General features: G+C 52.1%; 1 protein-coding gene across 3 annotated transcripts; it reads right to left on the bottom strand.

The window, feature by feature from the left end:
* Positions 1-1,422: 1,422 nt before the first annotated feature.
* Positions 1,423-10,545, bottom strand: LOC117087214 (uncharacterized protein 114841037). 3 transcript variants are annotated; one of them, XM_033217155.1, is made up of 2 exons: positions 10,329-10,545; positions 1,423-1,920 (listed from the first exon to the last, which is right to left on the bottom strand). In XM_033217155.1, the coding sequence occupies exons 1-2, from the start codon at positions 10,380-10,382 to the stop codon at positions 1,585-1,587; spliced, it is 390 nt and encodes a 129-aa protein (XP_033073046.1). In that variant the 5' UTR covers positions 10,383-10,545; the 3' UTR covers positions 1,423-1,584. The 3 variants fall into 3 exon arrangements, with proteins under 3 accessions (XP_033073046.1, XP_033073047.1, XP_033073048.1); XM_033217156.1 differs by having other exon boundaries at positions 1,426-1,920; positions 10,437-10,538; XM_033217157.1 differs by lacking the exon at positions 10,329-10,545 and adding an exon at positions 2,966-3,097 and having other exon boundaries at positions 1,426-1,920.
* Positions 10,546-12,441: the final 1,896 nt, after the last annotated feature.

Genomic DNA, 12,441 nt, shown 5'->3' with positions numbered 1-12,441 from the left:
CGCCACCGCACTCCAGCCTGGTTGACAGAGCGAGACTCGGTCTCAAAAAAAAAAAAAAAAAAAGGAAAACGCAGATTCTGTGCTGTTAGGGTCGCCTCGAGGGGTCTCGCTTCCCTCCACGCTGCTTACCATCTTCTCAAAGAAAGGCCGACAGGACAGCCTGGCCTGTGTTGTGGACTGCTTGTCGGGGTCTCCGGACACCTGTCTCCCCTTCCCACACCAACCCCAACCTCTCCTGCACAGGAATTATGCCCACGAAATACACCACCATACCTACAGGGGGACGAGAGTCCTAGGAATGAAACCAGCTGAGTTCACCGTGTGGTGTGCTGGTAAATGTTTAATGATGAGCTCTCTGGAAAAAAGAAACTCCAATTTTTAGGCATTTGCTCGCTTCTGTGGTGTAAATGCTCCCACCACAGCTGATTTCAAACTGCCAACAGGAAATCACTGATTGCGGGATAGGGAAGACATGGGCACAGCCAGCTCTTACAAGCCAGTACGAGCTGGCTCCAGCACACCACTGGGGTCCCTCTGAATGGCAGTGACTGGGGACTCACTCAGGCCACTGCTGGGAATCCAGTGCCCTCTGCCTCCATCCCCCTCTTCCATGCCCCATGACCCATGAGCTCAACTAGCCTCAGAGCCAGTTCTTCTGGACCAGAGGAGACAGCAAGGATGGGAAATCCTCCCCCACCAACAAACTACAAGTCAGAAGTAGCAGCTTTATGTAAAACTGGGTCTGGGAGGGGACTCCCTAGAGACTGTGTTCATTCCCCGCATTCTTCCTCATTCTGCAGCAGCTGCTCCAACCAGGGTAAGATGACCTTGTGAAAGAGCAGGAGTCATGGCCAGTTGATGGATCTCTTCCTTTTTTTTTTTAATTAATTTTTTTTTTTTTTGATGGAGTCTCCCTCTGTTGCCCAGGCTGGAGTGCAGTGGCACAATCTTGGCTCACTGCAACCTCTGCCTCCCGGCTTCAAGTGATTCTCATTCCTCAGCCTCCCGAGTAGCTGGGATTATAGGCACCTGCCATCATGCCTGGCTAATTTTTGTAGAGACGGGATTTCACCATGTTGGCCAGGCTGGTCTTGAACTCCTGACCTCAGGTGATCCGCCCACCTTGGCCTCCCAAAGTGCTGGGATTACAGGTGTGAGCCACCGTGCCCACCCTCTCTTCCTTATTTTTGGAGGGATCCAAGCCTGGACCATCAGGAGGCTGGAGCCAGGATTGGCTTTGCTTGGGACTCAGGCTCTGGAGAAGGGTTGAGGTTACTTTTGGGGTTAGGGAACTGAGAATCAAGTCCTTCCAAGTCTTCAGGAACCTCTGGACATAACCTTACAGTATAACATCCCCATGGCCTGTTTACCCACTCACAGCCAACCATTCAGATGCCAGGGAAAGGAAGGACAAACTTGAACTGCTGCTGAGAAGACAGACCTCCTTTTATCACTGTTGATAGGTGGGCATGGCACAGCTGTCTCAGCCCGATACAGGTCGCTCCTCCTGCAGTAAGTAGCCCTTCCCCTTGGGGACCTGAGGTCACAGGGGTGTGGGTGAAGGGTGAGGGGCTTCTGGTTGGCTCAGGCCTGAGAGCGCCACAAGACCGAGTTGGCAGGAGGCACATCAAAGCACTTGCGGGTGTGGTCAGTGTCTCGACGGTACAGGTAGCCACAGGTAGGCTTCTGCAAGGTGTAGAAGGAGTTCAGGGAGTTGGAGTACTGGGAGGTGTAGAAATTGAACCTGAGCTTGTCTGGATTCTGCCCCTTAGAGTCCACCACGACCGGCACATAGGCTGCTGCCAGAGACTGCTCACGGTCCTGCTTCCACGCCTGGGACACGGATGGGTGTGGAGCCTTCACCCCCTTGCTTGATGGTGTCTTTGGCCCATGACTGGGTCCAGAGGGTTTCTGTGAGTCCTGGGAGGGGGTAAAGAAGGCGAGAGCTGAGGCACTGGATACTGGGATTTCAACTGCTATGCCAGGGGCGGAAGGGAGGAGAAGGAACCACTGCTTAGAAGCCCCCAGAGCCACTCTGGAGCACTGTTGTGTTGACCATGGAGCCAGGGACCTCCAGAGCAAGGGAGAGCCATCAGGGTCCCCTGACCTGGCCCCCTGCTGCTGCAGAACTCTGCCTGCTTACCAGACACAACAGCCAGCTCCCAGAGGCTAGGAACCTGGGGATCATCTTCAGTTCCTCCCCACCCCCTTTCCCCACATCCAATCCATCTGTCCGTGTCCTTCGCGTGGCTCCTGTGTGGCCCTCCCCTCCCTCTTCTCTGCCACTGCTCCCACAGGCCTTCCAACTCTCTCTCCTGCAGGGCCCTGCCAGCTTGCCTTCCACCAGGGCTTCCTGTCTCCCACCCTCCTGCTTGGTCACGCTGTGCTTCACACTCACAGAGCAAGACTCCATGTCAAAAAAAAAAAGAGATAGAGTTTCGCTCTTGTTACCCAAGCTGGAGTACAATGGCATGATCTCAGTTCACTGCAACCTCCGTCTCCTGGGTTCAAGCGATTCTTCTGACTCAGCCTCCCGAGTAAGCTGGGATTACAGGCACCCAGCACCACGCCCGGCTAAGTTTTGTATTTTTAGTACAGACGACGTTTCACCATGTTGGCCAGGCTGGTCTCAAACTCCTGACCTCAGGTGATTCACCCGCCTCAGCCTCCAAAGTGTTGGGATAATAGACGTGAGCCACTGTGTCCAGCCTACTCTGTCTCCAAAAAAAAAAAAAAAAAAAAAAAAAAAAAAGAACGTGGCTTCCACTCTCCAGTCCCTCCAACCCTCCACCCACGCTGCATTTCAGTCACACAGTCTACCTCTTGTTCCCTGCTCACATCCGGTACTTCCAGAGCCTGTACCTTGGCTCAGGTGTTCCCCTGAGCCCTCCCTCCTGTGCACTAGGGAAATTGTCTTTCCCATTAGAGCTTCAGCTCCTTAAGGGCAACTATCTCATACTCTTACCCTTGACATAACAGCCTCCAAAATCCTATTTACTGTTTTACTCCAGACGAATGCATTTAGAGAAAGCTTGATAAATGTTGGATCAATTGAACTGAATTCAAGTAAGGGGTACCAGCTCACTTTCCAACCAGCCAGCCCATTCTATTTTAGAACATATCTCATTGTTACCAAATGTGTCTCCTACTCACCCATACCTACTTCATCCTAACCACCACTCTTGGTTGATTACTTACTGGGGTCTACCCACTCTCTAGGAGGCCCCATTGCCACATTTAGCACATCACATTGACATTTATTTATTCCTCTGTCACTACCCTTCCTGTGACCAAGCTATCCTGTTCACCTTCAAATCCCCACACCATGTTTCTGGTACCAGCTGTGCATTTTACTAGGGACTGTCCTCACCGTGACAGTACCACCAAAGGATGAGGCATCTGTAGGCAACCATCCACCCTGCATGTGTGTCAGGCTGGATCTGTTCTGGTCCCCCAGGCTTCAGCTGTCAGGGGAACCCATTTCCCCTCCCCCAGCCTCACAGCCCTCCAGCCTCCAGGCACTGTGAGAGAACCGCTAGGTACAGGGTTAGTGGAAGTTGAGCTCCTGCCCTCTTACAAAAGAAGTCTCCTTTTCTCAAATCATCATGTAGTTCCTCTGTGTTTTGTTTTGTTTTTTGAGATGGAGTTTCACGCTTGTTGCCCAGTGCAAGGGTGCGATCTCAGCTCACAGCAATCTCCACCTCCTGAGTTCAAGTGATTCTCCTGCCTCACCCTCCCGAGTAGCTGGGATTACAGGTATGTGCCACCATGCCCGGGTTTTCTCCATGTTTGTCAGGCTGGTCTCGAACTCCCAACCTCAGGTGATCCGCCCACCTCAGCCTCCCAAAGTGCTGGGATTACAGGCATAAGCCACCTCACCCAGTCTTCTCTGGGTTTAATTTACAAACTATCTGCCCAGCCCAAACTTGTCCAGGGCTTTCCTCCAAAGCAGGCTTTGTTCCTGTTGGTTCCTACCCAGGTATATATGTGCCCTCAGTTTTGCAAATTTGCAGTTTTCAAAATTCTTCCTATTCTTCCAAGGTCAGTGGCAGACTTGAAACCTTCTCCAGGAACCCCTGAAGCCTCCTGCAGCCCCTGCCCCATCTTGTCCTCTTCTATGCCTTCTGGACCCCTCTCAGGATGTGCTCCTTTACTGGAGGGACTAAGGTGAGTCAGGCACACACATTCTGAAGAAGTCATCATTTAGAGTCCTACGAGTGCACTGGGACCACTTTCTGCAGTCTTGTCTCATCTTAATCCCAACATAGTCCTTTGCTAAAGTCCCAACAGGCTGTAAATGTCTCCCGCAGTCAGGACTGCATCCTATGCATCTCTTTGTCCCTAAAGCCTACCCCAGTGCTGGTGCATAGCCACAAGAAATGAGCAAGTGTTCTACAGCCTTCCCAGACTCTTCCAGGCTCAGCCCCAGGGCACAGGGGCTTACAGGCAGAGGGGCAAGCACTGGAAATGAACTGTGATAGTGGTCATCAAAGATTGTTTTCTAGCCAGGTGCGGTGGATCACACCTGTAATCCCAACACTTTGAGAGGCTGAAGTGGGAGGATCACTTGAGGCCCGGAGTTCAAGACCAGCCTGGGCAACATAGGGAGACCTTGTCTCTGTTTAAAAAAAGTTAAAAATTAGCCAGGCATGGTGGCATGCACCTATGGTCCTAGCCACTCGGGAGGCTGAGGCAGGAGGATGGTTTGAACCCAGGAGGTTGAGGCTGCAGTGAGCTGTGATCACACCACTGCACTTCAGCCTGGGTGGCAGAGCATGACCCCATCTCAAAAAAACCAAGATTATTTTCCACTTCAATTTGTGAGCACCGCACCAAACCCTGTCAGTGGATCACCTCTTACAATCCTCACATCAACCCTTTGAGGAAGGTGTTACTATTATTAGCCCCCCTTGTAACTGAAAAAAACTGAAGAGGCCAGTCCCATGTCCAGAGTCACATGACTGGTGAGGAGCAAGGCTGGGATTTGAACCCAGGTCTTTCCACACCCCGTGCTCCATGACGTGTCTTGTGCCCACTGCTCTATGGGAGCAGGGCCTGCCAGGGGCCTGTGCATCTTTTATTTCTTTCTGTCCTCATTCCATCAACCCACTGAGCTCCTGCCAGACGTGCTGTGTGGCAGCTGATTAGCCAAGGTTGCCCTGCACAGCTCCCAGCTCACTGGAGGGCGGGGCAGCCAGATTTCCCAGTCTGGCAAGAACACTGTGGGGTTTTGACTGCTGGATTTGGGTTCTGGGTTTTTGGACCCTGCATGGACAGAACAACATACTGGGAAGTATGAGGTCTACACCATGAATCACCATCTCTTAGCAGAGCTGAGGATAGGACATGAGTTGCTCCATTCATTCATTCGCAACCATTCCTGAGCACCTCTTGGATGCCAGGCTCTTGGTGTGAAGGTGACAAAGACACCACGCATGAACACAAGAGGGTCCCTGTAGAGTATGGTGGCTCAGCCTTGGTACCTCTGACTCTTTGGGCTGGACAATCTTTGTTAGAGGGGTTGTCCTGTGTCTTGCAGGATTACAGCAGTGGCCTCTACCCACCAGATGCCAGTAGCACCCTCTCCCGGTTGTGACAACAAAAATGTCTCCAGTCATTGCCCGATGTCCCGTGAGGGCAGTGACAATCAGTGCTATAGGACCCATGGCAATCTCTTTATCCTTGGTAGAGGCTGACATCCTGGCCCAGAGAATGCTCCCTTTCCTGGGCTGCGAGAAGTGGCTTAGGTTTCTTCGTGTTAAGGGTGAGTCTGAGCATGTGGGTTTTGTCCTCCTGACACCACAGAAGGACCATGAAGATGAAGGAGCTGCAGAGACCCCACCCCCCGTCCCTGCTCCCCACTAACCCTTAGCCCCAGGGCTGCATCAGCCTCTTGGGCATCTTGGGCTCATGAGGCTGGGGCCAGGGATGAGAGAGGCAGGCGCTTTCAGAATGGCTGGGGGACTGAAGAGAGCAGCCCACAGATGGAAGGGTGGCACTCTTTACTCACGGGATGGAGGATCTGCCAAATGTCAGGCATTAGCCACTCAGCTCGGCAAAAGCTCCGAAGAGCCGGCCGGGCGCGGTGGCTCAAGCCTGTAATCCCAGCACTTTGGGAGGCCGAGGCGGGCGGATCACAAGGTCAGGAGATCGAGACCATCCTGGCTAACACGGTGAAACCCCATCTCTACTAAAAAATACAAAAGAAAACTAGCCGGGCGAGGTGGCGGGCGCCTGTAGTCCCAGCTACTCGGGAGGCTGAGGCAGGAGAATGGCATGAACCCGGGAGGTGGAGCTTGCAGTGAGCTGAGATCTGGCCAGTGCACTCCAGCTTGGGTGACAGAGTGAGACTCCGTCAAAAAAAAAAAAAAAAAGGCCGGGCGCGGTGGCTCAAGCCTGTAATCCCAGCACTTTGGGAGGCCGAGACGGGCGGATCACGAGGTCAGGAGATCGAGACCATCCTGGCTAACACGGTGAAACCCCGTCTCTACTAAAATATACAAAAAATTAGCCGGGCGAGATGGCGGGCGCCTGTAGTCCCAGCTACTCGGGAGGCTGAGGCGAGAGAATGGCGTAAACCCGGGAGGCGGAGCTTGCAGTGAGCTGAGATCCGGCCACTGCACTCCAGCCTGGGCGACAGAGCGAGACTCCGTCTCAAAAAAAAAAAAAAAAAAAAAAAAAAAAGCTCCGAAGAGCCATTTGAGATGTTGCCCCCATTTTTCAGATACGGAAACCGAGGCTCAAAGGCATCGAAGCATTTGTCTGAGTTGACACAGTTTGTAGGATAGTATGTGAGTACCTTTCCGAAGTCCCACAACTGCTTAGTGTGGGAACCAGGATTCAAACTCTCTCCTCCCTTTCTGCCCTAGCCCAGGCCCTGGCTTGGGCCCATCCTGCCCTGGGTCCACACCTCAGCTGTGTTTAGGGTGCTGCTGCTGCAACATACAGGACTCTGGTGGCAGCAGGGGTAGGGGACAGCCAGGGTCCCCGGAACATCCAGGGATGAAGCCCTCACAAAAACTGGGACAGAGACAGTCCAGGGGAAGTGGTGGAAGAGGAGGAGGAGGAGGAAGAGGGAGTCAGGCAGCACTAGCCTTCCCCTGCCCTTTCTAGGGGCCAAGCCAGCCTCCAAGTGACTCACCTCAGAGGGCTGAGGACTCCCCATTACCTCCCCCAGGGCCTAGCACAGCCAGCTCTGGTGGAGGGTGGAGCCTGACTGCATACTTTCCGGGTTAACATCTGGTTTCTTTTAACTGGCTGTTCTTTGCTCACGTGTTCCTTGTCAAGGGTGCTGGGTATGTGCATACTGCGTATGTGACTTAGATCACTGGTTCTCAGCCAGGGGTGACTTTTCCTCCAGAGGACATTTGGCATGTTTGGAAACATTTTGGGTTGTCACACAGTGTGGGGTGGGTGCTACTGCCTTCCAGCGGGTAGGAGCCAGGGATGCTGCTACGTATCCTACAATGCATAGCCCCCGCAGCAAAGAATCATCAGCGCCCAATGTCAAAAACACCAAGATTAAGAAACTCCGGTTTAGAGGTTTGGAGCAGAAGTCCCATTTCCCCTACCTGCTTCCCTCACTTCCATCCCGCAGGGAGTGATGAAGTTACAGGACAAGTACAGGTCTCACCAACCCCTCCCTTCCCTTGGGAATCCCATGATCCTATTTTCATTTGGGTTCTAAGCTAAAGTCAAAAGAAGGAATCTGGATAGAATTATCCCTCCATGGGCCGGCGTGGTGGATCATGCCTGTAATCCTAGCACTTTGGGAGGCCAAGGCAGGAGGATTGCTTGAGGCCAAGAGTTAAAGACCAACCTGGCCAACATAGTAAGACCCATCTCTATTTCAAAAAAAAAAAGAAAAAAAAGAAAAGAAAAAAGAGCTGGCGCCATGGCTCACGCCTGTAATCCCAGCACATTGGGAGACTGAGACGGGCAGATCACTTGAGCCCAGGAGTTTGAGACCAGCCTGACCAACATGGCAAAACCCTGTCTCTACTAAAAATGCAAAAAATTAACTGGATGTGGTGGTGCATGCCTGTAATCCCAGCTCAGTGCAACCTCCGCCTCCTGTGTTCAAATGATTCCCCCACCTCAACCTCCCAGGTAGCTGGGATTACAGGCACGTGCCAGCATGCCTGGCTAATTTTTTTGTATTTTTAGTAGAGACGGGGTTTCACCATGTTGACCAGGCTGGTCTCGAACTCCTGACCTCAAGTGATCCTCCTGGATCATGGGATTCCCAAGGGAGGGGAGGGGCTGGTGAGACGCCGGGAGGCTGAGGAAGGAGAATCACTTGAACCAGGGAGGAGGAGGTTACAGGGAGCTGAGATCACACCACTGCACTCTAGCCTGGGTGACAGAGTGAGACCTTGTCTCAGCAAAAAGAAATACCCCTTCGTGACCCCCATCCCCGCAGGCAGACCTCACAAGGCCTTTCAGATGCACGGTACACAGGTATTAACATGTACATATATACTAATATGTGTTTGTCCCTCATGCTGGGGTTTAGAATGGGGAAGTGCATGACTCAAGAGTGGGGCTTTCTGAGTAGGGCAAGAAGATCTCACCTGTGATATTACTACAGGTTTTCTAGGAAGGCCCCTGTCCTCTCAAATCCTCCAGGGCCATAGGCACATGACCTTGCCCAGCGAGAAATTCCACCTGTAGCCTCCTCACTCTGGGGGAAGGCCTTGTGCCTTATTGAAATGCAAATAGCACTTGGGTGTGAAGGCTGGTGAAGGCCCACAGGGGCATCTGGTGCTGTGGAATGTGCCTTGGCTTTGGTGTTTGAAGGTCTGAGCTCTGGGCCTGACCCTGCCCTTACAGGTCAGGCGACCTTGGGCAAGTTGCTGTGCCTCTTTGAGCTTCAGTGGGGCAAAATGGGGATAATAAGGCTAGCTACTTCACCAGCTCGTGGTGGGGTGCCATGAGTGTTGGGAACCGTAAAGGCGCAGTGCAAATAGTCATGACTATCAGCCTCTCGCACAGTTACACCGTGGTTTCACGCACACCTGGCTGAACCTATAGGAGAGCACGTTTCCCTTTGGGGGAGCACAGAGGCTTCGAAGGGAGGGTTAGGGAGGCTGGGGGTAGGCCTCAACTTCCTCTTGTGACTGGGTAGCATGGGGGCCTGGAGCCAGCTACCTCAGTTCAAATTCCAGTTCCCTGCAGGGACGGGTGGCTCACACCTGTGATCTCAGTGGGAGGTCGAGGTGGGAAGATTGCTTGAGCTCAAAAGTTCAAGACCAGCCTGGGCAACATGGAAAGACCTCATCTCTATTTTATAAAAAAGTTAAAAAAAAAAAAAAAAAAAAAGGCCGGGCACAGTGGCTCAAGCCTGTAATCCCAGCACTTTGGGAGGCTGAGACGGGCGGATCACAAGGTCAGGAGATCGAGACCATCCTGGCTAATACGGTGAAACCCTGTCTCTACTTAAAAATACAAAAAACTAGCCGGGCAACGAGGCGGGCGCCTGTAGTCCCAGCTACTCGGGAGGCTGAGGCAGGAGAATGGCATAAACCCGGGAGGCGGAGCTTGCAGTGAGCTGAGATCCGGCCACTGCACTCCAGCCTGGGTGGCAGAGCAAGACTCCGTCTCAAAAAAAAAAAAAAAAAAAAGGCTGAGCACAGTGGCTCACGCCTGTAATCCCAGCACTTTGGGAGGCCGAGGAGGAGGATCACTTGAGGTCGGGAGTTCGAGACTAGCATGGTCAACATGGTGAAACCCCGTCTCTATTAAAAATACAAAACAATTAGCCAGGCGTGGTGGCACGTGCCTGTAATCCCAGCTACCTGGGAGGCTGAGGTGGGGGAATCATTTGGACACAGGAGGCGGAGGTTGCACTGAGCCGAGATTGTGCCACTGCACACTGCAGCCTGGGCAACAAAGTGAGTCTCAAAAAAAAAAAAAAAAAAAAAAAAAACTCCAGCCCTCTCACTCACTAGCTGCCTGATCCTTAGGCAAATTATAATCTCTGTACCTCAATTTTCCCAGGTATAATGTGGGAACAACAAGAGCTCTACCTCATAGAGTTAATGTGAGGACTTAATGAGCTAGTCCATGTAAAGTGCCTAGACCGCTTAAGCACTCAAAGGTTAGCTACAATTATTACTTATCTCAAGTTTGCCTTGGAGATGGGGGTAACATGAACCAAACAGTCCAGGACACATTTTGCAGCGGTGAAGGGGCAGAGGAAGCAAGATGGAGGGTGTCCTGTTCCCTCTCTCCATCTCCCCAGGGAGATAACAGAGGTCCCACAGCTGGGGAGTACAAGGCAGGTAGCAGCACCAGCACCCAACTAAGCCTTTTGTAAGAGGACCCACCTCCCAGCCACACAGGTGAGGCTGGCTGGGGCTTTCATGCTCTTTCCTGACCATCAGGCTTCTTGTGACCCCGGGCTGACCTTCTCCAGCCCAGTGACTTCATCCCACCTTGTACATCCTGGACCAGGGCCTTTCTTGATGGTCAGATGGAACTTCTGGTAGTCAGGGAGGACTCTTGGCAGGACACTGAGAGTGCCAAGGTGGGGAGAACTTGTATGGGGCAGGGGGCATTGTGACACCTCTTTACAACACAATTCCTTCTGTCTTCCCAAGGGGACATGAGGCCAGGGCTGGGGACTGACGTTTCAGGACCTGGAAGGGTCTTTCAGCCTTGACACTGGTCCACCATGCTATTCTCTCTTCCCACAAATGCACAGAACCCTAAAACTGTGGGCAGGAGGTGAAGGGAGATCATCCTAATTATCCAGGTGCCTCCAGAAGTCCTAATATACCCCCATGTCCCAATATCACTGTCAGGAAGGAAATGTACCCTGGCAACTCTTCGTTCTATCTATCTATCTATCTATCTATCTATCTATCTATCTATCTATCTATCGTTCTATCTAGCTATCAATCATCTATCAATCATCTATTTATCATCTATCTATCATCTGCCTGCCTTGCAAATTACAGAGATGAGTGGATGAATGGATGGGTGGACAGAGGAGTGGGAGGGTGGATAGACAGGTAGATGGACTGGGTTGGTGGAGAGATGGTGGATGGGCCAACCCTTGTGATTTGAGCCCTGCTCATCTCCTTAGCCTCATCTTTTGCTGTCTTTCCCTCACTCTGTATACAGTAGCTAGTTTCTTAGACATGCCCCACTCTCTCCCCTCTGAAGCTTTCTATATGCCATTCCTTCTCATGGACTGCTTTGAACAAGGGGTTGGGAGATAAAGGGATGGATGAACAGGTGGATAGACAGATGGCTGAATAGGAGTGACCATATGTGAGTGGATGGATGGATGGATGGATGGTCAGTAAATGGACAGATGGTGATGGCTGTGGTATAGAGGAGTGCAGGCCCAGGAGTTAGAATGCCTGAGCTTGAATTCTGGCTCTACTATTTTACTAGTGTGTAACTTTGGGAAAATTAATCGACATCTTTATGCTTCTGTTTTCTCATCTGTAAAATGGGTAAAGTCCCTACCTAATAGAGTTGGGCAAAGCACTGAGGACAGTGCCTGGCACAGAGTAAGCACTGAGTAAACATCAGCTATGATTATGTGTGGGTGGGTAATTGGATTGATGGGTGGGTGGCTGAATGGGCTGTCTTGTCCCCATCTTCAGAAAGCAGCCTCCCTACCTCCCTAGGGTCCTGTCTCCCCAATACCACACTTGGTAGGCAGCTTCCAGCAGTAGTGTCAGAAATCCCACATGTAGGAGTGACACGGGCTTGTAGTGTCAGAAATCCCCTGGGTTGAGGGGAAGGAGAGAGTTCCAGGGGAGGTAGATAGAGCTATTGGGTGCCTTCCTGCCACACCAGCTTGGGCTGGGCCCGGAATTATTTGTTTTTTTCCTGGCCCTGAGTCAACACTGACAAGATGGACTTTGGGGCCGAAGGTAGACTGGAAATTGGGGTGTTGATGACTTGTGTGCTGTGCCTCGATCTCACACCCTGATGGTAATGACCCCTAATTTCTAAGGAGGCTGGGAGGGACCAGGAGAGAAGGAGAAGGAGCAGCGCAGTATTAATCGGGCTTCCCCTGCCAGAGCCTCTGACCGCTTGGCAATCTCCAAGTGCTCTGGGGTGGGTGGAGTCTTGTTTGGAAGACTGAGGACATGGCGTTCTGGGCAGACTGGCCAGCATCTCTGCATCTGGGGGCAAATGGCCTGAAGGAGCTATCAGGAGGGAGCCCAGGGGTCTGGGTGTGGGTTAAGGGGAGCCACAGCTTAGCACACATTGTACTTTGTTTCAGCCAAAATGGGGTGAGGTTCTGGTCTGATAAGCAGGAGAACTGGGTGACCTCAGACAAGTCCTGTCCCCTCTCCAGGCTCAGTGTCTTATGTGTATCATGAGGATATTGGGTCCCTCCACCTTGGATACTTGATGTCCAAGGTGGGGAGAACTTCTGTGGGGCAGGAGGCATTGACATTTGGTGGTAGGCCCCTG

Source organism: Trachypithecus francoisi, unplaced genomic scaffold (assembly GCF_009764315.1).
Source record: "Trachypithecus francoisi isolate TF-2019V2 unplaced genomic scaffold, Tfra_2.0 Lachesis_group10, whole genome shotgun sequence".
In the NCBI taxonomy this organism is placed as follows: Eukaryota; Metazoa; Chordata; class Mammalia; order Primates; family Cercopithecidae; genus Trachypithecus; species Trachypithecus francoisi.
This window is presented reverse-complemented; position numbering and strand designations above follow the sequence as displayed.